The following is a 23869-nucleotide window of genomic DNA, read 5'->3' on the forward strand; positions in this document are numbered from 1 at the left end:
TATGCTGATTCCGTAGTCGCCCTTCTGTATACAAGACAGAAGGCGCCTCGTCGTCAACATACGAAAGGGGCGTTTCGCCACTCTCTCGTTGAGGACCCTTAAATCTAGTATGGGTCTCATGCCTCCGGATTTCTTTGGGACAAGGAAATACGGGGAGTACCACCCCATGTCCCACTGGTCCCTCGGAACCATTGTCACTGCGCCCTTTGTTAGGAGATTTGTAATCTCCTCCTGGAGCGCACGTGTTTTTATCGGGCAGGACAAAACAGTCTCTCTCACGCCCCTGAAGGGCGGAGGAGGCTGAATGAACTGTAGTGCATATCCCCTCCTCAATGTCCTGTCCAGCCAGCCCGACAGAATACCTGCCCCTTCTAGCCATTCTGCATAACGCAACGACAGCGGCTGGGCCGTCTGTTGTGGTGCAGTCGACAGAAAAAGCTTGAATTTCTGTATGACCCCAGCCGCCGCTGCACACCGAGGAGGTGGCACAGCCCAAGGTGGGGTCATTTCGAAAGGGATGGGCTGCCGTCTGTAAAGAGTGTTTGTTATGTGTAACAATGCCCTTTATTGACGCAGGTTTATTATGCCTGATAATCAAAGAACCGGCCGCACGCTCATGAGCTGGGCCAGATCCTGATAGACATGGAGGGGTTTTTGATGTAAATAACGGTCCCTCTATACGGCTACAGACAGGGGTGTTTAACCCCGTTTGTGGAGGAGGAGACGAGGAGAGGAAGCTGCTTTTAGACTGTTGAGATTCCTTCCCAACACAAACATGCACCATGTCTCTTCTTTGTCGCCCTATCAGTTAGTGACAATGACCTGCTTTTTCATTGGACGATGATCTGATTCGTTGAGCATGTTCCATTGGATGAAGTCTTTCTTATCAATGTGTCTCCTGCAATCCACTGTTTGCTTATACGATGTTTGTGTCCTGGACAGTACACCGTCCCTCAGACCCGGAGCCCATGTGTTAGTCTTTGGAGCACAGAATTGTGTATTGTATCATTGTGAGTATTGCATCATATCGTATTACATTGTATCATATAGTTTTTGGACACATCATACTCTATTGTAGTGTTTTATATCATACATCACTGTATTGTATATATTGTATTAATTTTAATTAATGAAGAAATGTAATTTATTTTCTAGTATATTAAGTATGGTTTATGATTATAATGATTGTATGGTATTGTATTGTATGGTTCTAGACAGCAGTCCTACCATGGGGAACAATGCTTGCACTCCAGAGACTCCAGAGACTGTCAACTGTCTGTATGAAGTGGCGAGCCAAGCAGGTATCCTCCCTGACATCACCTTGGACCCCACCCTCATCACCCTGCTCTCCCTCAACTCCACCACTGCTCTGGAGCAGCAATACGCTGCCATCCAGCAGAACCTGTCATCTGAACAGCTAACAGCCTTCAACCGGGACCTGACGTCAGCCTTTGGGGGGAGTACCAAGGTGAGTTACGGGGGGGTGGGGATCGTAGCTCTGGCTCTCTCCCTGCTCTTCGAGGTCCTAGCCCACCAGATAAAGGGGCAGGTATCACGCCTTGACCCCATTCAGCGCATCTTTGGAGCGGACACCTCCTCTCAGATCGCCACTCTCGTCAGCGAGTACCTGAAGCAGGTCTCCGGAGTCGCCAACAACCAGACCAAGATGGCGGAGGTTCTAGAACTCTACGACAGGAAGTTGAGGTACGAGCTACTGGACTTCATGGAACGCATGCTGATGCAGCGGCGCATGAGCTCGGCTGGGATGAAACAGTGGCTGAACGGCGCCGCGTTCCACGTGCACATGCGTATCCACAGCAACCGTCTAATGGCCGTGGATTCTGCATCAGAAAGCCGCCTTGAACTAAACCAGTACTACCTGCAGAACTTCACAGAGCTGTTGCTTACTTATAGAAATTATCTGGCAAAGAACATCCAGGAGACACCAGCCTCAAGGCCCCAGAAGGGAGCTCCATCCCAAGGCTCAGGCCTGCTGGTGGTGGAGCCCTTCAGGAACACGTCCCATGGGGTGCAGCACCGCCCCTGTGAGGCCAAGGCCCTAGGAGAGACCCTGGTGGTCCGCATTATCGCTGCTCAGAAACTCCAACACATCAAAGACTTCTTTCTGAGGACAGTGAAGGACTTTGACATGCTGATTAAGCAGCAGGGAGATTTTCAGCTGAAGAGTTAAAATATTACTATGAAAATGATAGTGTATTCTGATTGTTACAAATTGGTCTGGATTGGTAACCTTGATTATTTGGTGAAATAAAACAACGTTCCACCACATTCTCTCAACTGCGATTTATATGTTTGTATTGTGAAATGATTATGCAAAAGCAGCCCCTTTTTGTTTGTTGATCTTGCTGCAGCTATAATTACCTTATCATAAACCAAAATATAAGGTTGTTTTACTCCATTATTGTAGTAGGCTTTGTTAGCTTTTGCATCCAGAGATCGATGTTTGAGATTGGTCACATGTCCCATCTCTCAACTGTATAACAAAACAATTAGTAGACCTATTGTTTCAACCATTTGCACCTTTAAAGACCTTGTCAATATTTTTCCAGACCTCACCGCCATTTCGAGCTGTAACCGTTTACATCAGTGAGACCTTTAACTTAACAGTTTGAGTTTGCAATAGACTAGACCACTATCATACAACAGAATTTCCGGTTCATCTTTGTTTTTTAATCAAACTAATAAATTCACGAACTTTTACTCAAAGTTTTTAGGACTCAAACTCTTTGGACAGAGTCTAATTCAGAAAAATACCTACAAAATTCAAGACCTCATAAAATCGTGATAAGACTTTTTAATACTTATTAAGGGTCTTGATTTTCCCAAAATTGATTTATCAACTTTTAATACTTTTCAAGACACCGCGGATACCCTGAGATATCAAACAACGTAACTTTTATAATTCCCTTCCCATATCATTTCGTTTAGTTCCTCCCATTGCTTAGGACTGAAGAGTGGCTATAAACATATGTTTATTTGGTTGGCTTCTGCTGGGTCTTAATAAACATGATCATGTTTAACCCATAAGAACCCGGATCCATTTCTCCTTCAAGAAAAATTATGGGGGATATAAAACAGATTATTAGACCACATAGAACACATCTGACATTGTTTTCTAAATACTACCCCCTAGTGGCAAAGATCTGAAATACATATATGTCACATTGGGTGTTAAACCTATTCCTCATTGGAAAATAAATCAACCTGACAATCTCTTTCTGTTTGTCTTTTTATTTGCAAAACATGGCAGGAACAGGGCCATTTGGGCCATTTGTCAGGGACATTTGACATTTGACATTTGAACAGGGACATTTGAACAGGGACATTTGAACAGGGACATTTGTCAGGTGCTACTGTGACTCATCCTCAGTCCAGGTGAGCCTCTCCTCATAGAAGGCTATGACCACCTGAGGACAGCGAGTGTTTGCCTCACGGGCCGGAACCAGATCAACCTCGTCTGACCCCTTCCTGTAGAGCAGAGGGAGAAAAAGAATAGCTCAGGACTCATACTAATTATAGACCTTTAGTAGCAAGTTTGATAAACTTCCATCATGTCAGTCATGCTCTCATTTCCATGGCAACCCAAAGCTTACAAACTAGCAAGGACAGAAGCGTATTTATTTAAGACATTTCTGAAAATGTCCCTAATAAAAAGGCAGATTCACATAAGTGTAAACAAAAGTTGGAAGTGCATTATGAAAAGTACGGTAGTAAGGAGGACTTCAAAAGGCAGGGAGTACGCAGGGATGGGTTATGATTCAGTTTTAGTAATTCTATAGTAAGGATGTAAAACCATATAGCCTGTATACCAGCCAACTTAATGGCAATCAAATTGTCTGTGATTAATGTCCAGTATTCATTACGAGCCACCAGAATCGACCATTTAGGGCCAATCCCATTACACCCCTTCGGCTCAGTTTTGAACGTTCACGTGTAGGGGTGTCCCAATTCTTGTTTTCATTTAGAGTATGGCTCTGTTTGGAGATTTTTCATGACAAGACTACATTCAGACCCATGGCCCTACCTCCCAGGATGCCTTGCGAATCATCAGAAATCAGATTTTGCTCTAGGCAATGTGGAAGACAACCACAAATGTTATTAGTTTCTCTGTAATTACTTGTTAATAAAGATTTGAAAAATTATAACCATATTATTATCTTAGTTTAATGTCCTTTCAATGTATTATAGACCTTTTCTTTATAACAAGCACAACCATTTTTCCATGTCGCATTTTCCCCCTTCGATGGCATGAAGCTATAGCTATGGCACTTCTTGAACCAAAACACGCAATCTAATCCGAACAGTTGTTATTATGCCATATTATTGATGGGTTATATCATGTAGCTGACTAATAACATGGACAGCGGCTGTTTCTCCAGCGTTCCTGTCATATCGGATTTTAGAACTCCATAAAAATAAATCTGCGCTCTGTGTCTAATGTTATCTATCTGACGTTACATGTTTTGTGCATGATAGTGGTGCATTTTAACATTTCATGTCGCATTTCCCCCCTTTGATGGCATATGACGCTATTGCACTTATTAAACTAAAACTGCGCTCCGTGTCTACTAACGTTATCTACCTAATGTTACATATTTTACGGCTGATTTGGGCATGATAGTCATGCATTTTGACATATTTCCATGTCGTATTTCCCCCCTTTGATGGCATATGACACCCGAATTTAACTAAAGCCACGAAGTTGTTGCACGGTTGTCCTATATCAGTGCAGACTGGCACGGTAGGAGCACAGTTGATAGCCTACAGAGCACTGTTATTCTGTCATGGTCTGATAATTAAGTATTGTTATTTGTTATTTGATGACTTGATTTGACGTGTTTGATCGATTGATAGTGTAAAAATTTAAATTGTGAATGAATCACTAACGTCAATGTTTTTCTATGACACTACTGATGACCCATCAGGGTCTTGAAGGGTTGTCCCATTTAATTGGGAAAGATTTCAACCACTACCTACGCCTTGTGGCTCTGTTCAGAGGCCTTGGCTCCAAAGTGAGCAGCACTCCAAAACGAGCCGTAGGGAAGGGAATCGGGAATGGGCCTTAAAAGCCGTCCTAAAACCCCCCTAGCAGCCATAACTCTCCCCTGACCCCCATTTAAGACCCTTTTTCAGTTAGGGAAAAACCCAGCAGAAAGTCAATTTTTTTAATTATCAAACTTACACCTCTGGTTTTATCAACCCACCACCATCTGCCAATGTTATTTTACTAAATGAATCAAATCAATCAATAAGAATAACCGGTTACATTTCTAGTCAACGGTTAATCTAAATGGTAAATGGACTGACTTAAAGCGCCTTATTCCATAGCGCTTTACAATAGGGCTGCCACGATTAGTCGACTAGTCGCGACGACGTCGATTACCAAAATCGTCGCCGACATATTTGGTAATCGACGTCGTCGCATGTTTTTTTGTAGCTGAAATAAGCGATAAGCATTCGTTTTTCTTCCCTGAAGCTGCCACTGGCTAGCGTCTCCCAGTGTCTTTGATGTACATGCGCAGTGTCGGTCATCCGGGGCACACGTGACATCCCCGGAAAAACAAACAGAGAAATGTCTTCCCGTCCTCGTACGTCTAAAGTGTGGGGGCATTTCAACCACAACGTTGAAAAAAAGAATGTGAAATGTAAAGTTTGCAAAGCTGAACTCGCTTATCATGGCAGCACGTCTATGATGCGCGAGCATCTCAAAAGGAAGCACGTTGTGGCAGATGACGAGGAAGACGATGGCTCGTCTCGGTAAGCTAGTTAGCTTGTTATTGGCTAACGATATCGTTACGTTAAAAGCCTTCTTACATTATTTTACGTTATGTGCTGTAACGTTGTCATCAAAGCGATACTTATCAAATAGCTACAAATGTTGTCTTAACGTTACAGTGCTAAGAAGGCGCGTTCTACTATGGATAGTTATCTTGTCAAGATGCCAACGTGCACACCCCAGCAAGCCACCGTCCTGACCGGATCAATCCTGAACATGCTGGTTAAGGATATGAGACCCTTGTCCATGGTTGCTGACGAACCTTTTCTCTACAAACATTTCTTTTTGTGGATAATTGCTCTTTTTTAGTTGCCTTAGTGCCTACCTCATTTTATTTTGCAGCACTATTCAATACATTTAAAATGTATGTTTGATGCCAGAGATGAGTGAAGCAAAGCAAAACTTTTGTACTCTGTACAAGTATTTATTTTTGTTTTTGTATTCTTTTGGTTGCCTAGTGCCTAGCCTACCTCATTTTACTCAGCAGTTTGCACTCTCTACTACTCTTTACATTACATTACATGCATGTGATGCCAGAAATAAATCTGCAAAGTTCATTAAAATATCTATTTTTGAGTGAACAATCATTTTAATTGTCTTTATTTTTAGTTAGCACATGCCTACAACAACAACTAACAACTTCAAGCTAAATTTAGAAGCTGATTTAGAAGATGATAGCTAAATAAGAGCGATTGAGTAATTGTGCGATAAGCTGTAATTTATGATCCGATTAGTCGACTAATCGTTAAAATAATCGGTGACTAGTCGACTATGAAAATAATCGTTTGTGGCAGCCCTACTTTACAATGGCCTCTCATTCACCCATTCATACACCAATGGTGGCAAGCTACCATGCAAGGTGCTGACCTGCTCATTGGGAGCAATTTGGGGTTCAGTGTCTTGCCCATGACACCTCGACATGTAGCCAGCCGGCGTTCGAACCAACGATCTGCCGACCTTGCGATCACTAGACGTAATCTAATAACTGTTAATCATGAACACCCCCAATTTCAAGTATTGCCATGTAGAGTTGGGTTCCAAACAAAGTTGGGTTCCAAAGTGACTACAAAAAGCAATACGAGTGAATGTGTGACTTGACAACAAGTACAAGGTCGGCATTTGTGCATGTGAGACTCACCATTTCATCAGGAACATCAGTTCACCACCACTGCTGTCTGTTACGAGGATGATCCTCTCTGGGTCAAGGTTCCTGGCAAAGCCCCGTGGCTTTTCACTCTGAAACAGACAACACAATAAATAAATTACCATTTACCACAACGCAGATCAGCTCTCTGGGAACCTGCATACTTTACCTTTTTATGTGAACTGTAAGTAGGCTACACCTTGTGCAAACCAGGTCACATGAACCAGCAATGGCTCATAACGCAGGATCCCCATCTCCCGTTTGTGTAGCAGGACACCCCACTAACCCTAACCCTTATTAAGGGTCTTGATTTTCCCAAAATTGATTGATCAACTTTTAATACTTTTCAAGACACCGCGGATACCCTGATATCAACAACACTCCACAAAATTACTGTGAAAACTCATAAAGGTAAGTGAAGTAATCTTAACCACTCAATTAGCAGTGCAAGAGCATTCAAATACAGTCAGAACTGAATTAATGATATGCCTAAAAACTATTACAGTGACAGAATACAATAGTGACCTTATAAATTCAGCATTACATTTGTTGTCTTCTGGCAGAGATGCCATCATAGGATTATTTAGCCTGATCCATTCTCATCCTATTATATTTATATCGAGGATACACTACAGGCCTAGGTAGGACAGTAGAAAAGGTCATACAGGATTCCACTACTGGCCTATGAGGACAACTGATACTATGAGAACCGATGATATTTCACCTAAACATGAATATAGGCTGAACCATCCCTTTATGGTGGTTCAGGCTATAAAATAGGCTGAAAACTATAAAATGTATCCCTTACATTGTGATTACAATTCCTTACCTCTTCCTCTTCCTCCACTTTAGCTATTTTGGCCTTAGACATCATTTCCTGAAACACAAAAACATGCAAACAATTAAATCAAAATGAAACTATTAACTAGGCCCATTTGCCCCATTTCAAAGTATGTTAGCCTACCTCTTCAGACTTGACATCGGCAATGTTGTAATCTTCCTCACGCCCACGCTTCTTTCCTCCGACTTGAAAATAGAGAAAAAATAAATTACGTTAGAAGAAAACTAACACTCATCTCTTTTTTCACTCGCTCCTCCATCAACTGCTTCTCCTCTTCCTCCATGTCCTTAGTGAGGAGAACTTCAGGGACTCCATCTTCCGTCTGCTGCAGCTAGATTTACACGTATTGTAGACAAACCTGACGTTAGAAGAAAACGAACACTTTCATCCCATTCCTAACTTTTAAAAGATGTCAACAGCCCTACCGGTGTCAGGCACGGTCTCCTCCATCGCTGTACCCTGTGCTCCCTCAGACTCGGACACGCTGCGTGGTTCTTCCTTCAAGCTGTTAACATTTCATACATTTGCTAAGTTAGACGGATGGTCGACAAATATCACTGTAATAACGTCGATAGCAAGAAGTTATCACAAGTCTGCTAGCTAGTCGGCTAACAGCTGCAGCGAGGCTTGCACAAAGCAGACATTTGAAACATAACAGAACTTACCAACTCATGTTTGACAACTGAAAAACTTGTTTGCTAGCAGGGACGCACGCGGGAAGGGGGGTGCTGAGGGTGCTGCAGCCCCCCCTAGCGGCAGGCAGAAGGAGCTCCTCCTCAAGGTAGGTTCACTCCTGGCTGCATCACTACCCTGACAGAAGCGCTGAGACTGCTAATGAGAATTTTTTTTTAGCAACGGTGCTAATGAATGTTGTATGTGTAACTGAGTGGATATGGTAAACTCACTGCTCAAGTTAAATCCCCCCACTCACCTGTGCCTTAAATTGCCATTTCTGTGGGATAGCAGGTTAACCTTGGGTGTTTTGTGACGGTCACGTGTGTTGATGTATATCCATACGGAGGACCCAGGCTAGTGTGAGGTCAGAGTTCAAGGAAGCAATGGTGTTTGCAGCAGTGTGACGCCTGTTACAGATGACTGTATGTATGACCCCCCCCCCCCACCCCCTGCAGATTGACGAGGAGCTGGTGCAGACTAGGGCTGGGCAAACGATCAAAATTTCTTTTTCGATAATCGCAAGAATTAACGATCAATTATCGATTAATTGATAACCTTTTTTTTCATTAAAGTTCATTAAAGTTTTTTTTTTTTTTTTCCTTGGGGAAAAAACTTTATTTGTGTTGCTATTGCACACATTCATTCATTCACATTCAAACTAGACACTACAGTCAGATAACAATCCTCTTAAACAAGGCAGTGAGTAGCCTAAATTGTTTAACTTAAAAACACATTTTACGTTATCAATAAAAATATAGAAAATAAGTAACTCACCATAGGAGCAGTAAAAAAACAGTTACTCACAAATAGGAGGATGACTGAAAACGTTAGTGTCCTTAAGAGCGTCCAGCTTAACTTAAATTTAAACTCCAGCGAGAGACTGTAGGCGGCAGGCCTACTGGTTCTTGTTCAGAAAGATGATCATGTTAACATGTTCAGGGGTGAGAGACGAACGCAATCTGGTGACACGTGGACAAACTAATTTCCATTATTATTATTAAAAAAAAAAAATATATATAATCTGGGAAGTTCCTCATACTGGACAGAATTCTGCCAGCGCTGAAGAAGAGAGGACACAAGGTAGTGATTGTGCTCAAACAAAACCTTTCCAAATCATGGGCAGGCCAGTTGTTGCATGACCACATTTTGTGTTCATTGCCTGTCTTTCTGCCCTGTTTCTGATATACCTTATTTTGTCTTTGCAGAACAAGGCAGCCCGTATTCGTGTGGGGAAAGGAGACAGACCACTGAACTATGAGCAGGCCCTTCACCCACATCACATTGGCCACCAGTGAGCTGCCAGCCTTCCTGCCTCTCACATTCTAATTCTGATATTATTCAACAAAGCCATCAAGCAGAAAACTGTCTATGCTCATTTCAGGCCTCAACTGGAAACTTATCAGTTACCTCTTATTCGTTATGAACGTGAACAAACTAACTGCTGTAGTACAGTGTGTCAATGCTAACCCTCACATCTTTTTCTCTCTTAGGTAACCTCAAAGGGGAGGGAGGAGCAGCTGATCGTACAGTAGAGGATGTGTCTGTGCGACGCTTCATGTTCGGAACATTCCATAACTGTCTGGCCAATGAGCTTGTGATAAAGAGGCGAGGTAATGTGCTGGTGATATGTGCTCTGATGCTGCAGAAACTGCCCCCACAGAAATTCTACTTCCTGATTGGCTACACAGAGGCACTGCTCTCCCACTTCTACAAATGCCCTGTGAAGTTGGAGATTCAGACACTGGAGAAGACAGTCTACAAATATCTTTGAGAAGCCACTGCTTAAGCCAGACTCAATTGACTTGAATGGGAAAGACTTGCCGGAGTACGATAGTTATGGAGATAGACTCCAGTTCTATGAGTGGAGCGGAGCCCCATAGGGGAGCTCTGCTCCTATTGGTTTACCCCGCTACCTAAAGTAGCCAATGACTGAATTTTTCGATGCCTGCGCCCGCCCTGGGGTGCTATATAAAGGGGCGTCCTTCGCTCCTCATTCTCCCAAACATACAATACAGCCGGGTTTGAACAAGTCGAAGTGGGCCAGCAGCCCTATGGGGCTCCGCTCCACTCATAGAACTTGAGTCTATCTCCATAACTATCGTTCTATATCGTGGAGCTCCGCCCCATAGGGGAGCTCTGCTCCTATTGGTTTAGGCGGAGCGAGCGAGGCCAAATGTACCCCCACTGAGACTATTAGTCCGAAAACAATCTCAGCGGCACCCGGAGCTGACCACTGATGTTGGTTCAAGACAACCTTAAAAAGTTGGCCCAACCCACACCGAGTCTGCTCCACTGATCTAGCCCTTACGTGAGCACGTAGGGTTGTAGATCTAACGGAACATGTCCTGGAGGAGGGTCCCCTCCCCAGGCACATCCGTATTCATCCTGACAGCACTTGAATAGAATCCCCATGACCAGGGTAATCCAAGTGCCTTCCCCACTACATCAGTCATCAGCAAAACTGAGGACAGAATGAGAAAAGGATGAGGAAGAAATATCACTGATCTAGCCCTTACGTGAGCACGTAGGGTTGTAGATCTAACGGAACATGTCCTGGAGGAGGGTCCCCTCCCCAGGCACATCCGTATTCATCCTGACAGCACTTGAATAGAATCCCCATGACCAGGGTAATCCAAGTGCCTTCCCCACTACATCAGTCATCAGCAAAACTGAGGACAGAATGAGAAAAGGATGAGGAAGAAATATCACTGATCTAGCCCTTACGTGAGCACGTAGGGTTGTAGATCTAACGGAACATGTCCTGGAGGAGGGTCCCCTCCCCAGGCACATCCGTATTCATCCTGACAGCACTTGAATAGAATCCCCATGACCAGGGTAATCCAAGTGCCTTCCCCACTACATCAGTCATCAGCAAAACTGAGGACAGAATGAGAAAAGGATGAGGAAGAAATATCTTTCAAGTAATACCGTACAAAAGGTGATGGCGACGACCAAGACGCCGCCTCACATATCTCCTCCACTCCCACTCCCCTGAGAATGGCCACTGATGTGGCCATGCCCCTGGTGGAATGAGCCCGAATGCCAGTCGGCACGGGCTGCCCCTTCGATTCGTATGCGAGGCTAATCGCCTCGCAAATCCAATGGGACAGCCTCTGCTTCGAGAGTGGTGCCCCGGCTTTCTGTCCGCCGTAGCAGATCAGAAGCTGGGGAGAAGATCTCAGTCCTGCTGTGCGCTTCACATAATGTGCCAACGCGCGCACCGGACATAGACAATGTAAACGCCTCTCCCTCTCTCCGTCGTGAGGAGGAGGAAAAAAGGCGCTCAGAGCACAGCTCTGAACCCTAAACCCACGATTAACCTTAGGGATAAAAGCCGGGTTAGGGCGTAACACAGCTTTTGTTTCGTCATCAGATATGATCAAACAATCTGCCCGTGTCGAGAGAGCGCATAAATCACTCACTCGCTTAGCCGTAGTCAAGGCGAGGAGTAGACTCGTCTTGAGAGACAATAAACGCAACGACACAGTGTCAATGGGTTCGAATGGGGGCACGCACAGCGCCTCTAGCACAATCGACAGGTCCCATTTTGGCATTAGAGTCCTATGAGGGCGTCTAAGCCTACACACTCCAGTCAAAAAACGCTTAACCAGCGAATGACTGAACAGTGTCGTTGTCGCAAAACCCTCATGACAAGCTGAGATGGCAGCCGCGTAAACTTTAATAGTTCCCGCCGCCAATCCCTTGTCAAACAGCGACTGTAAGAAGCACAAGAACGTTTCGACCCGACAGCAGACTGGGTCAACGTCCTGTCCCTCACACCACTGTGTAAACACTCGCCAGCGGGCCGCATATCCCTTTGCAGTGGATTGCGCGCGCGCACTCTGAATGGTCTGAATGACCGCGTCTGTCAGACCCCTGCGTTCTAACAAGTCCCTCTCAGTAACCAGGCCATGAGAGGGCCCCCCATCATAGGCGGCCCCCTCACCAAGCCTCTGGCTTGAGAGAGTGCATCTTGTCGATGAGGTATGGGCCATGGGCCCTCTACCAACATCTCCATCAGTTCCGGAAACCCCGGGGCTCCGGGACGGTCCGGGGCTACAAGAATTAACTCTAGCCTCTCTGACCTCACTCGTGCCAACAGTGGGAGGATAGATGTCAGGGGTGGGAACGCGTATAACAGGACCCTCGGCCATGGGTGGTGTGCGAATGCATCGACTCCCAATGGCGGGTTGTCCTGTTCGCGCAGGGAGAACCAAAGGCGATACTGCGCATTCGTCCGTGACGCAAACAGATCCACTTCTGCTTGCCTGAACCGTGCCCAAATCAGAGACACAATGGAGGGTGCTAACCTCCAGTCGTCGTCCCTCGGGCCTCCCCGTGATAACAGATCTGCTCCTTCGTTGAGCAGACCTGGAATGTGGAGAGCTTTTAGCGAACTCAGGTGTGTGACAGCCCACAGACATACATCTGTCGCTAGGCGATGAAGTGACGCTGAGCGTACTCCCCCTTGACGATTGATGTATGCTACTGTTGTCCTGTTGTCAGATCTGACTAACACGTCCAGATCCTTTAACACCGGGGCAAAATGAAGTAGCGTTAACTTCACCGCCTCGAGTTCCAGCAGGTTGATGTGACGCGTCTCCAACGGTCCCCATCTTCCTGCCACCGAACCTGCCTGCCACACTCCTCCCCACCCAGTCAACGACGCGTCCGTGAAGACTGGGTAGTGGGATGCCGGTCTGCCCATGGCGACTCCGCGCGCGATGACGCGCGGGTCTCTCCAGTAGCTCAGGTCGGTTTTGACCGATCTCGGTATTACAATCAACTTGCGACGGTGTCTCACTGGATCCAGTCGCAGTCGTGCGAACCACCTCTGCAGTCTGCGCATGTGTAATAGGCCTAAGGGGACCACTACATGGGCTGCAGACATCAGTCCTAGTAAGGACATCATTGACAGAGCGGTGATTGTATTTGTCACTCGACACACCCGGAGAGCTGACGTCAGTGTCGCTCTCCGTGGTGCCGATAAACTGGCCCTCATCTTGGCAGTATCCAACTGAATGCCTAGATAGGAAAACTGTTGAGCCGGCCACGGAGCACTCTTTGTCCAGTTGACAGCTAACCCCAGCTGAGTGAGGTGCTGCACCAGTGAGGTTGCGTCCCGAATGGCTCGATTTGGGCATTGGGCCAAGACCAGTAGGTCGTCGAGATATGCTAATATGCGTATCCCGTTTCGCCTCAGTGGTTCGAGTGCTGTCTGCACGCATTTGGAGAAAGTTCGAGGAGCAAGCGCGTACCCGAAGGGCAGGCGCGTGTACTCGTAAACCTTCCCTTGGAAGGCAAAACGTAGAAATTTCCTGTGCCTCTCTGTGATTGGCACATGAAAATACGCGTCCCTCAGGTCTATGCTGATTCCGTAGTCGCCCTTCTGTATACAAGACAGAAGGCGCCTCGTCGTCAACATACGAAAGGGGCGTTTCGCCACTCTCTCGTTGAGGACCCTTAAATCTAGTATGGGTCTCATGCCTCCGGATTTCTTTGGGACAAGGAAATACGGGGAGTACCACCCCATGTCCCACTGGTCCCTCGGAACCATTGTCACTGCGCCCTTTGTTAGGAGATTCGTAATCTCCTCCTGGAGCGCACGTGTTTTTATCGGGCAGGACAAAACAGTCTCTCTCACGCCCCTGAAGGGCGGAGGAGGCTGAATGAACTGTAGTGCATATCCCCTCCTCAATGTCCTGTCCAGCCAGCCCGACAGAATACCTGCCCCTTCTAGCCATTCTGCATAACGCAACGACAGCGGCTGGGCCGTCTGTTGTGGTGCAGTCGACAGAAAAAGCTTGAATTTCTGTATGACCCCAGCCGCCGCTGCACACCGAGGAGGTGGCACAGCCCAAGGTGGGGTCATTTCGAAAGGGATGGGCTGCCGTCTGTAAAGAGTGTTTGTTATGTGTAACAATGCCCTTTATTGACGCAGGTTTATTATGCCCGATAATCAAAGAACCGGCCGCACGCTCATGAGCTGGGCCAGATCCTGATAGACATGGAGGGGTTTTTGATGTAAATAACGGTCCCTCTATACGGCTACAGACAGGGGTGTTTAACCCCGTTTGTGGAGGAGGAGACGAGGAGAGGAAGCTGCTTTTAGACTGTTGAGATTCCTTCCCAACACAAACATGCACCATGTCTCTTCTTTGTCGCCCTATCAGTTAGTGACAATGACCTGCTTTTTCATTGGACGATGATCTGATTCGTTGAGCATGTTCCATTGGATGAAGTCTTTCTTATCAATGTGTCTCCTGCAATCCACTGTTTGCTTATACGATGTTTGTGTCCTGGACAGTACACCGTCCCTCAGACCCGGAGCCCATGTGTTAGTCTTTGGAGCACAGAATTGTGTATTGTATCATTGTGAGTATTGCATCATATCGTATTACATTGTATCATATAGTTTTTGGACACATCATACTCTATTGTAGTGTTTTATATCATACATCACTGTATTGTATATATTGTATTAATTTTAATTAATGAAGAAATGTAATTTATTTTCTAGTATATTAAGTATGGTTTATGATTATAATGATTGTATGGTATTGTATTGTATGGTTCTAGACAGCAGTCCTACCATGGGGAACAATGCTTGCACTCCAGAGACTCCAGAGACTGTCAACTGTCTGTATGAAGTGGCGAGCCAAGCAGGTATCCTCCCTGACATCACCTTGGACCCCACCCTCATCACCCTGCTCTCCCTCAACTCCACCACTGCTCTGGAGCAGCAATACGCTGCCATCCAGCAGAACCTGTCATCTGAACAGCTAACAGCCTTCAACCGGGACCTGACGTCAGCCTTTGGGGGGAGTACCAAGGTGAGTTACGGGGGGGTGGGGATCGTAGCTCTGGCTCTCTCCCTGCTCTTCGAGGTCCTAGCCCACCAGATAAAGGGGCAGGTATCACGCCTTGACCCCATTCAGCGCATCTTTGGAGCGGACACCTCCTCTCAGATCGCCACTCTCGTCAGCGAGTACCTGAAGCAGGTCTCCGGAGTCGCCAACAACCAGACCAAGATGGCGGAGGTTCTAGAACTCTACGACAGGAAGTTGAGGTACGAGCTACTGGACTTCATGGAACGCATGCTGATGCAGCGGCGCATGAGCTCGGCTGGGATGAAACAGTGGCTGAACGGCGCCGCGTTCCACGTGCACATGCGTATCCACAGCAACCGTCTAATGGCCGTGGATTCTGCATCAGAAAGCCGCCTTGAACTAAACCAGTACTACCTGCAGAACTTCACAGAGCTGTTGCTTACTTATAGAAATTATCTGGCAAAGAACATCCAGGAGACACCAGCCTCAAGGCCCCAGAAGGGAGCTCCATCCCAAGGCTCAGGCCTGCTGGTGGTGGAGCCCTTCAGGAACACGTCCCATGGGGTGCAGCACCGCCCCTGTGAGGCCAAGGCCCTAGGAGAGACCCTGGTGGTCCGCATTATCGCTGCTCAGAAACTCCAACACATCAAAGACTTCTTTCTGAGGACAGTGAAGGACTTTGACATGCTGATTAAGCAGCAGGGAGATTTTCAGCTGAAGAGTTAAAATATTACTATGAAAATGATAGTGTATTCTGATTGTTACAAATTGGTCTGGATTGGTAACCTTGATTATTTGGTGAAATAAAACAACGTTCCACCACATTCTCTCAACTGCGATTTATATGTTTGTATTGTGAAATGATTATGCAAAAGCAGCCCCTTTTTGTTTGTTGATCTTGCTGCAGCTATAATTACCTTATCATAAACCAAAATATAAGGTTGTTTTACTCCATTATTGTAGTAGGCTTTGTTAGCTTTTGCATCCAGAGATCGATGTTTGAGATTGGTCACATGTCCCATCTCTCAACTGTATAACAAAACAATTAGTAGACCTATTGTTTCAACCATTTGCACCTTTAAAGACCTTGTCAATATTTTTCCAGACCTCACCGCCATTTCGAGCTGTAACCGTTTACATCAGTGAGACCTTTAACAGTTTGAGTTTGCAATAGACTAGACCACTATCATACAACAGAATTTCCGGTTCATCTTTGTTTTTTAATCAAACTAATAAATTCACGAACTTTTACTCAAAGTTTTTAGGACTCAAACTCTTTGGACAGAGTCTAATTCAGAAAAATACCTACAAAATTCAAGACCTCATAAAATCGTGATAAGACTTTTTAATACTTATTAAGGGTCTTGATTTTCCCAAAATTGATTTATCAACTTTTAATACTTTTCAAGACACCGCGGATACCCTGAGATATCAAACAACGTAACTTTTATAATTCCCTTCCCATATCATTTCGTTTAGTTCCTCCCATTGCTTAGGACTGAAGAGTGGCTATAAACATATGTTTATTTGGTTGGCTTCTGCTGGGTCTTAATAAACATGATCATGTTTAACCCATAAGAACCCGGATCCATTTCTCCTTCAAGAAAAATTATGGGGGATATAAAACAGATTATTAGACCACATAGAACACATCTGACATTGTTTTCTAAATACTACCCCCTAGTGGCAAAGATCTGAAATACATATATGTCACATTGGGTGTTAAACCTATTCCTCATTGGAAAATAAATCAACCTGACAATCTCTTTCTGTTTGTCTTTTTATTTGCAAAACATGGCAGGAACAGGGCCATTTGGGCCATTTGTCAGGGACATTTGACATTTGACATTTGAACAGGGACATTTGAACAGGGACATTTGAACAGGGACATTTGCCAGGTGCTACTGTGACTCATCCTCAGTCCAGGTGAGCCTCTCCTCATAGAAGGCTATGACCACCTGAGGACAGCGAGTGTTTGCCTCACGGGCCGGAACCAGATCAACCTCGTCTGACCCCTTCCTGTAGAGCAGAGGGAGAAAAAGAATAGCTCAGGACTCATACTAATTATAGACCTTTAGTAGCAAGTTTGATAAACTTCCATCATGTCAGTCATGCTCTCATTTCCATGGCAACCCAAAGCTTACAAACTAGCAAGGACAGAAGCGTATTTATTTAAGACATTTCTGAAAATGTCCCTAATAAAAAGGCAGATTCACATAAGTGTAAACAAAAGTTGGAAGTGCATTATGAAAAGTACGGTAGTAAGGAGGACTTCAAAAGGCAGGGAGTACGCAGGGATGGGTTATGATTCAGTTTTAGTAATTCTATAGTAAGGATGTAAAACCATATAGCCTGTATACCAGCCAACTTAATGGCAATCAAATTGTCTGTGATTAATGTCCAGTATTCATTACGAGCCACCAGAATCGACCATTTAGGGCCAATCCCATTACACCCCTTCGGCTCAGTTTTGAACGTTCACGTGTAGGGGTGTCCCAATTCTTGTTTTCATTTAGAGTATGGCTCTGTTTGGAGATTTTTCATGACAAGACTACATTCAGACCCATGGCCCTACCTCCCAGGATGCCTTGCGAATCATCAGAAATCAGATTTTGCTCTAGGCAATGTGGAAGACAACCACAAATGTTATTAGTTTCTCTGTAATTACTTGTTAATAAAGATTTGAAAAATTATAACCATATTATTATCTTAGTTTAATGTCCTTTCAATGTATTATAGACCTTTTCTTTATAACAAGCACAACCATTTTTCCATGTCGCATTTTCCCCCTTCGATGGCATGAAGCTATAGCTATGGCACTTCTTGAACCAAAACACGCAATCTAATCCGAACAGTTGTTATTATGCCATATTATTGATGGGTTATATCATGTAGCTGACTAATAACATGGACAGCGGCTGTTTCTCCAGCGTTCCTGTCATATCGGATTTTAGAACTCCATAAAAATAAATCTGCGCTCTGTGTCTAATGTTATCTATCTGACGTTACATGTTTTGTGCATGATAGTGGTGCATTTTAACATTTCATGTCGCATTTCCCCCCTTTGATGGCATATGACGCTATTGCACTTATTAAACTAAAACTGCGCTCCGTGTCTACTAACGTTATCTACCTAATGTTACATATTTTACGGCTGATTTGGGCATGATAGTCATGCATTTTGACATATTTCCATGTCGTATTTCCCCCCTTTGATGGCATATGACACCCGAATTTAACTAAAGCCACGAAGTTGTTGCACGGTTGTCCTATATCAGTGCAGACTGGCACGGTAGGAGCACAGTTGATAGCCTACAGAGCACTGTTATTCTGTCATGGTCTGATAATTAAGTATTGTTATTTGTTATTTGATGACTTGATTTGACGTGTTTGATCGATTGATAGTGTAAAAATTTAAATTGTGAATGAATCACTAACGTCAATGTTTTTCTATGACACTACTGATGACCCATCAGGGTCTTGAAGGGTTGTCCCATTTAATTGGGAAAGATTTCAACCACTACCTACGCCTTGTGGCTCTGTTCAGAGGCCGTGGCTCCAAAGTGAGCAGCACTCCAAAACGAGCCGTAGGGAAGGGAATCGGGAATGGGCCTTAAAAGCCGTCCTAAAACCCCCCTAGCAGCCATAACTCTCCCCTGACCCCCATCTAAGACCCTTTTTCAGTTAGGGAAAAACCCAGCAGAAAGTCAATTTTTTTAATTATCAAACTTACACCTCTGGTTTTATCAACCCACCACCATCTGCCAATGTTATTTTACTAAATGAATCAAATCAATCAATAAGAATAACCGGTTACATTTCTAGTCAACGGTTAATCTAAATGGTAAATGGACTGACTTAAAGCGCCTTATTCCATAGCGCTTTACAATAGGGCTGCCACGATTAGTCGACTAGTCGCGACGACGTCGATTACCAAAATCGTCGCCGACATATTTGGTAATCGACGTCGTCGCATGTTTTTTTGTAGCTGAAATAAGCGATAAGCATTCGCTTTCTTCCCTGAAGCTGCCACTGGCTAGCGTCTCCCAGTGTCTTTGATGTACATGCGCAGTGTCGGTCATCCGGGGCACACGTGACATCCCCGGAAAAACAAACAGAGAAATGTCTTCCCGTCCTCGTACGTCTAAAGTGTGGGGGCATTTCAACCACAACGTTGAAAAAAAGAATGTGAAATGTAAAATTTGCAAAGCTGAACTCGCTTATCATGGCAGCACGTCTATGATGCGCGAGCATCTCAAAAGGAAGCACGTTGTGGCAGATGACGAGGAAGACGATGGCTCGTCTCGGTAAGCTAGTTAGCTTGTTATTGGCTAACGATATCGTTACGTTAAAAGCCTTCTTACATTATTTTACGTTATGTGCTGTAACGTTGTCATCAAAGCGATACTTATCAAATAGCTAAAAATGTTGTCTTAACGTTACAGTGCTAAGAAGGCGCGTTCTACTATGGATAGTTATCTTGTCAAGATGCCAACGTGCACACCCCAGCAAGCCACCGTCCTGACCGGATCAATCCTGAACATGCTGGTTAAGGATATGAGACCCTTGTCCATGGTTGCTGACGAACCTTTTCTCTACAAACATTTCTTTTTGTGGATAATTGCTCTTTTTTAGTTGCCTTAGTGCCTACCTCATTTTATTTTGCAGCACTATTCAATACATTTAAAATGTATGTTTGATGCCAGAGATGAGTGAAGCAAAGCAAAACTTTTGTACTCTGTACAAGTATTTATTTTTGTTTTTGTATTCTTTTGGTTGCCTAGTGCCTAGCCTACCTCATTTTACTCAGCAGTTTGCACTCTCTACTACTCTTTACATTACATTACATGCATGTGATGCCAGAAATAAATCTGCAAAGTTCATTAAAATATCTATTTTTGAGTGAACAATCATTTTAATTGTCTTTATTTTTAGTTAGCACATGCCTACAACAACAACTAACAACTTCAAGCTAAATTTAGAAGCTGATTTAGAAGATGATAGCTAAATAAGAGCGATTGAGTAATTGTGCGATAAGCTGTAATCTATGATCCGATTAGTCGACTAATCGTTAAAATAATCGGTGACTAGTCGACTATGAAAATAATCGTTTGTGGCAGCCCTACTTTACAATGGCCTCTCATTCACCCATTCATACACCAATGGTGGCAAGCTACCATGCAAGGTGCTGACCTGCTCATTGGGAGCAATTTGGGGTTCAGTGTCTTGCCCATGACACCTCGACATGTAGCCAGCCGGCGTTCGAACCAACGATCTGCCGACCTTGCGATCACTAGACGTAATCTAATAACTGTTAATCATGAACACCCCCAATTTCAAGTATTGCCATGTAGAGTTGGGTTCCAAACAAAGTTGGGTTCCAAAGTGACTACAAAAAGCAATACGAGTGAATGTGTGACTTGACAACAAGTACAAGGTCGGCATTTGTGCATGTGAGACTCACCATTTCATCAGGAACATCAGTTCACCACCACTGCTGTCTGTTACGAGGATGATCCTCTCTGGGTCAAGGTTCCTGGCAAAGCCCCGTGGCTTTTCACTCTGAAACAGACAACACAATAAATAAATTACCATTTACCACAACGCAGATCAGCTCTCTGGGAACCTGCATACTTTACCTTTTTATGTGAACTGTAAGTAGGCTACACCTTGTGCAAACCAGGTCACATGAACCAGCAATGGCTCATAACGCAGGATCCCCATCTCCCGTTTGTCTAGCAGGACACCCCACTAACCCTAACCCTTATTAAGGGTCTTGATTTTCCCAAAATTGATTGATCAACTTTTAATACTTTTCAAGACACCGCGGATACCCTGATATCAACAACACTCCACAAAATTACTGTGAAAACTCATAAAGGTAAGTGAAGTAATCTTAACCACTCAATTAGCAGTGCAAGAGCATTCAAATACAGTCAGAACTGAATTAATGATATGCCTAAAAACTATTACAGTGACAGAATACAATAGTGACCTTATAAATTCAGCATTACATTTGTTGTCTTCTGGCAGAGATGCCATCATAGGATTATTTAGCCTGATCCATTCTCATCCTATTATATTTATATCGAGGATACACTACAGGCCTAGGTAGGACAGTAGAAAAGGTCATACAGGATTCCACTACTGGCCTATGAGGACAACTGATACTATGAGAACCGATGATATTTCACCTAAACATGAATATAGGCTGAACCATCCCTTTATGGTGGTTCAGGCTATAAAATAGGCTGAAAACTATAAAATGTATCCCTTACATTGTGATTACAATTCCTTACCTCTTCCTCTTCCTCCACTTTAGCTATTTTGGCCTTAGACATCATTTCCTGAAACACAAAAACATGCAAACAATTAAATCAAAATGAAACTATTAACTAGGCCCATTTGCCCCATTTCAAAGTATGTTAGCCTACCTCTTCAGACTTGACATCGGCAATGTTGTAATCTTCCTCACGCCCACGCTTCTTTCCTCCGACTTGAAAATAGAGAAAAAATAAATTACGTTAGAAGAAAACTAACACTCATCTCTTTTTTCACTCGCTCCTCCATCAACTGCTTCTCCTCTTCCTCCATGTCCTTAGTGAGGAGAACTTCAGGGACTCCATCTTCCGTCTGCTGCAGCTAGATTTACACGTATTGTAGACAAACCTGACGTTAGAAGAAAACGAACACTTTCATCCCATTCCTAACTTTTAAAAGATGTCAACAGCCCTACCGGTGTCAGGCACGGTCTCCTCCATCGCTGTACCCTGTGCTCCCTCAGACTCGGACACGCTGCGTGGTTCTTCCTTCAAGCTGTTAACATTTCATACATTTGCTAAGTTAGACGGATGGTCGACAAATATCACTGTAATAACGTCGATAGCAAGAAGTTATCACAAGTCTGCTAGCTAGTCGGCTAACAGCTGCAGCGAGGCTTGCACAAAGCAGACATTTGAAACATAACAGAACTTACCAACTCATGTTTGACAACTGAAAAACTTGTTTGCTAGCAGGGACGCACGCGGGAAGGGGGGTGCTGAGGGTGCTGCAGCCCCCCCTAGCGGCAGGCAGAAGGAGCTCCTCCTCAAGGTAGGTTCACTCCTGGCTGCATCACTACCCTGACAGAAGCGCTGAGACTGCTAATGAGAAATTATTTTTAGCAACGGTGCTAATGAATGTTGTATGTGTAACTGAGTGGATATGGTAAACTCACTGCTCAAGTTAAATCCCACCACTCACCTGTGCCTTAAATTGCCATTTCTGTGGGATAGCAGGTTAACCTTGGGTGTTTTGTGACGGTCACGTGTGTTGATGTATATCCATACGGAGGACCCAGGCTAGTGTGAGGTCAGAGTTCAAGGAAGCAATGGTGTTTGCAGCAGTGTGACGCCTGTTACAGATGACTGTATGTATGACCCCCCCCCCCCCCCCCTGCAGATTGACGAGGAGCTGGTGCAGACTAGGGCTGGGCAAACGATCAAAATTTCTTTTTCGATAATCGCAAGAATTAACGATCAATTATCGATTAATTGATAACCTTTTTTTTCATTAAAGTTCATTAAAGTTTTTTTTTTTTTTTTCCTTGGGGAAAAAACTTTATTTGTGTTGCTATTGCACACATTCATTCATTCACATTCAAACTAGACACTACAGTCAGATAACAATCCTCTTAAACAAGGCAGTGAGTAGCCTAAATTGTTTAACTTAAAAACACATTTTACGTTATCAATAAAAACATAGAAAATAAGTAACTCACCATAGGAGCAGTAAAAAAACAGTTACTCACAAATAGGAGGATGACTGAAAACGTTAGTGTCCTTAAGAGCGTCCAGCTTAACTTAAATTTAAACTCCAGCGAGAGACTGTAGGCGGCAGGCCTACTGGTTCTTGTTCAGAAAGATGATCATGTTAACATGTTCAGGGGTGAGAGACGAACGCAATCTGGTGACACGTGGACAAACTAATTTCCATTATTATTATTAAAAAAAAAAAATATATATAATCTGGGAAGTTCCTCATACTGGACAGAATTCTGCCAGCGCTGAAGAAGAGAGGACACAAGGTAGTGATTGTGCTCAAACAAAACCTTTCCAAATCATGGGCAGGCCAGTTGTTGCATGACCACATTTTGTGTTCATTGCCTGTCTTTCTGCCCTGTTTCTGATATACCTTATTTTGTCTTTGCAGAACAAGGCAGCCCGTATTCGTGTGGGGAAAGGAGACAGACCACTGAACTATGAGCAGGCCCTTCACCCACATCACATTGGCCACCAGTGAGCTGCCAGCCTTCCTGCCTCTCACATTCTAATTCTGATATTATTCAACAAAGCCATCAAGCAGAAAACTGTCTATGCTCATTTCAGGCCTCAACTGGAAACTTATCAGTTACCTCTTATTCGTTATGAACGTGAACAAACTAACTGCTGTAGTACAGTGTGTCAATGCTAACCCTCACATCTTTTTCTCTCTTAGGTAACCTCAAAGGGGAGGGAGGAGCAGCTGATCGTACAGTAGAGGATGTGTCTGTGCGACGCTTCATGTTCGGAACATTCCATAACTGTCTGGCCAATGAGCTTGTG

General features: G+C 44.3%; 2 protein-coding genes across 2 annotated transcripts; both read left to right on the forward strand.

The window, feature by feature from the left end:
• The first annotated feature begins 527 nt into the window (after positions 1-527).
• LOC308151926 (uncharacterized protein) lies at positions 528-3056 on the forward strand. The gene is made up of 2 exons (XM_080524823.1): positions 528-1010; positions 1215-3056. The coding sequence occupies exons 1-2, from the start codon at positions 860-862 to the stop codon at positions 2189-2191; spliced, it is 1128 nt and encodes a 375-aa protein (XP_080380949.1). The 5' UTR covers positions 528-859; the 3' UTR covers positions 2192-3056.
• Positions 3057-14557: 11501 nt separating this feature from the next.
• On the forward strand, positions 14558-16873 carry LOC308151409 (uncharacterized protein). The gene is made up of 2 exons (XM_080524274.1): positions 14558-14832; positions 15037-16873. The coding sequence occupies exons 1-2, from the start codon at positions 14682-14684 to the stop codon at positions 16011-16013; spliced, it is 1128 nt and encodes a 375-aa protein (XP_080380400.1). The 5' UTR covers positions 14558-14681; the 3' UTR covers positions 16014-16873.
• The last annotated feature ends 6996 nt before the right edge of the window (positions 16874-23869 follow it).

The sequence above is a fragment of the Nansenia antarctica genome (genome assembly GCF_963989245.1).
Source record: "Nansenia antarctica genome assembly, chromosome: 2".
In the NCBI taxonomy this organism is placed as follows: Eukaryota; Metazoa; Chordata; class Actinopteri; order Argentiniformes; family Microstomatidae; genus Nansenia; species Nansenia antarctica.

Bases quoted from the DNA above. Each gene is read 5' to 3' on its own strand.
- LOC308151926 (XM_080524823.1), top strand. From the start codon at position 860: ATGTTCCATTGGATGAAGTCTTTCTTATCAATGTGTCTCCTGCAATCC. The intron at 1,011-1,214 runs GTGAGTATTGCA...GTATGGTTCTAG, and splicing joins GAATTGTGTATTGTATCATT to ACAGCAGTCCTACCATGGGG.
- LOC308151409 (XM_080524274.1), top strand. From the start codon at position 14,682: ATGTTCCATTGGATGAAGTCTTTCTTATCAATGTGTCTCCTGCAATCC. The intron at 14,833-15,036 runs GTGAGTATTGCA...GTATGGTTCTAG, and splicing joins GAATTGTGTATTGTATCATT to ACAGCAGTCCTACCATGGGG.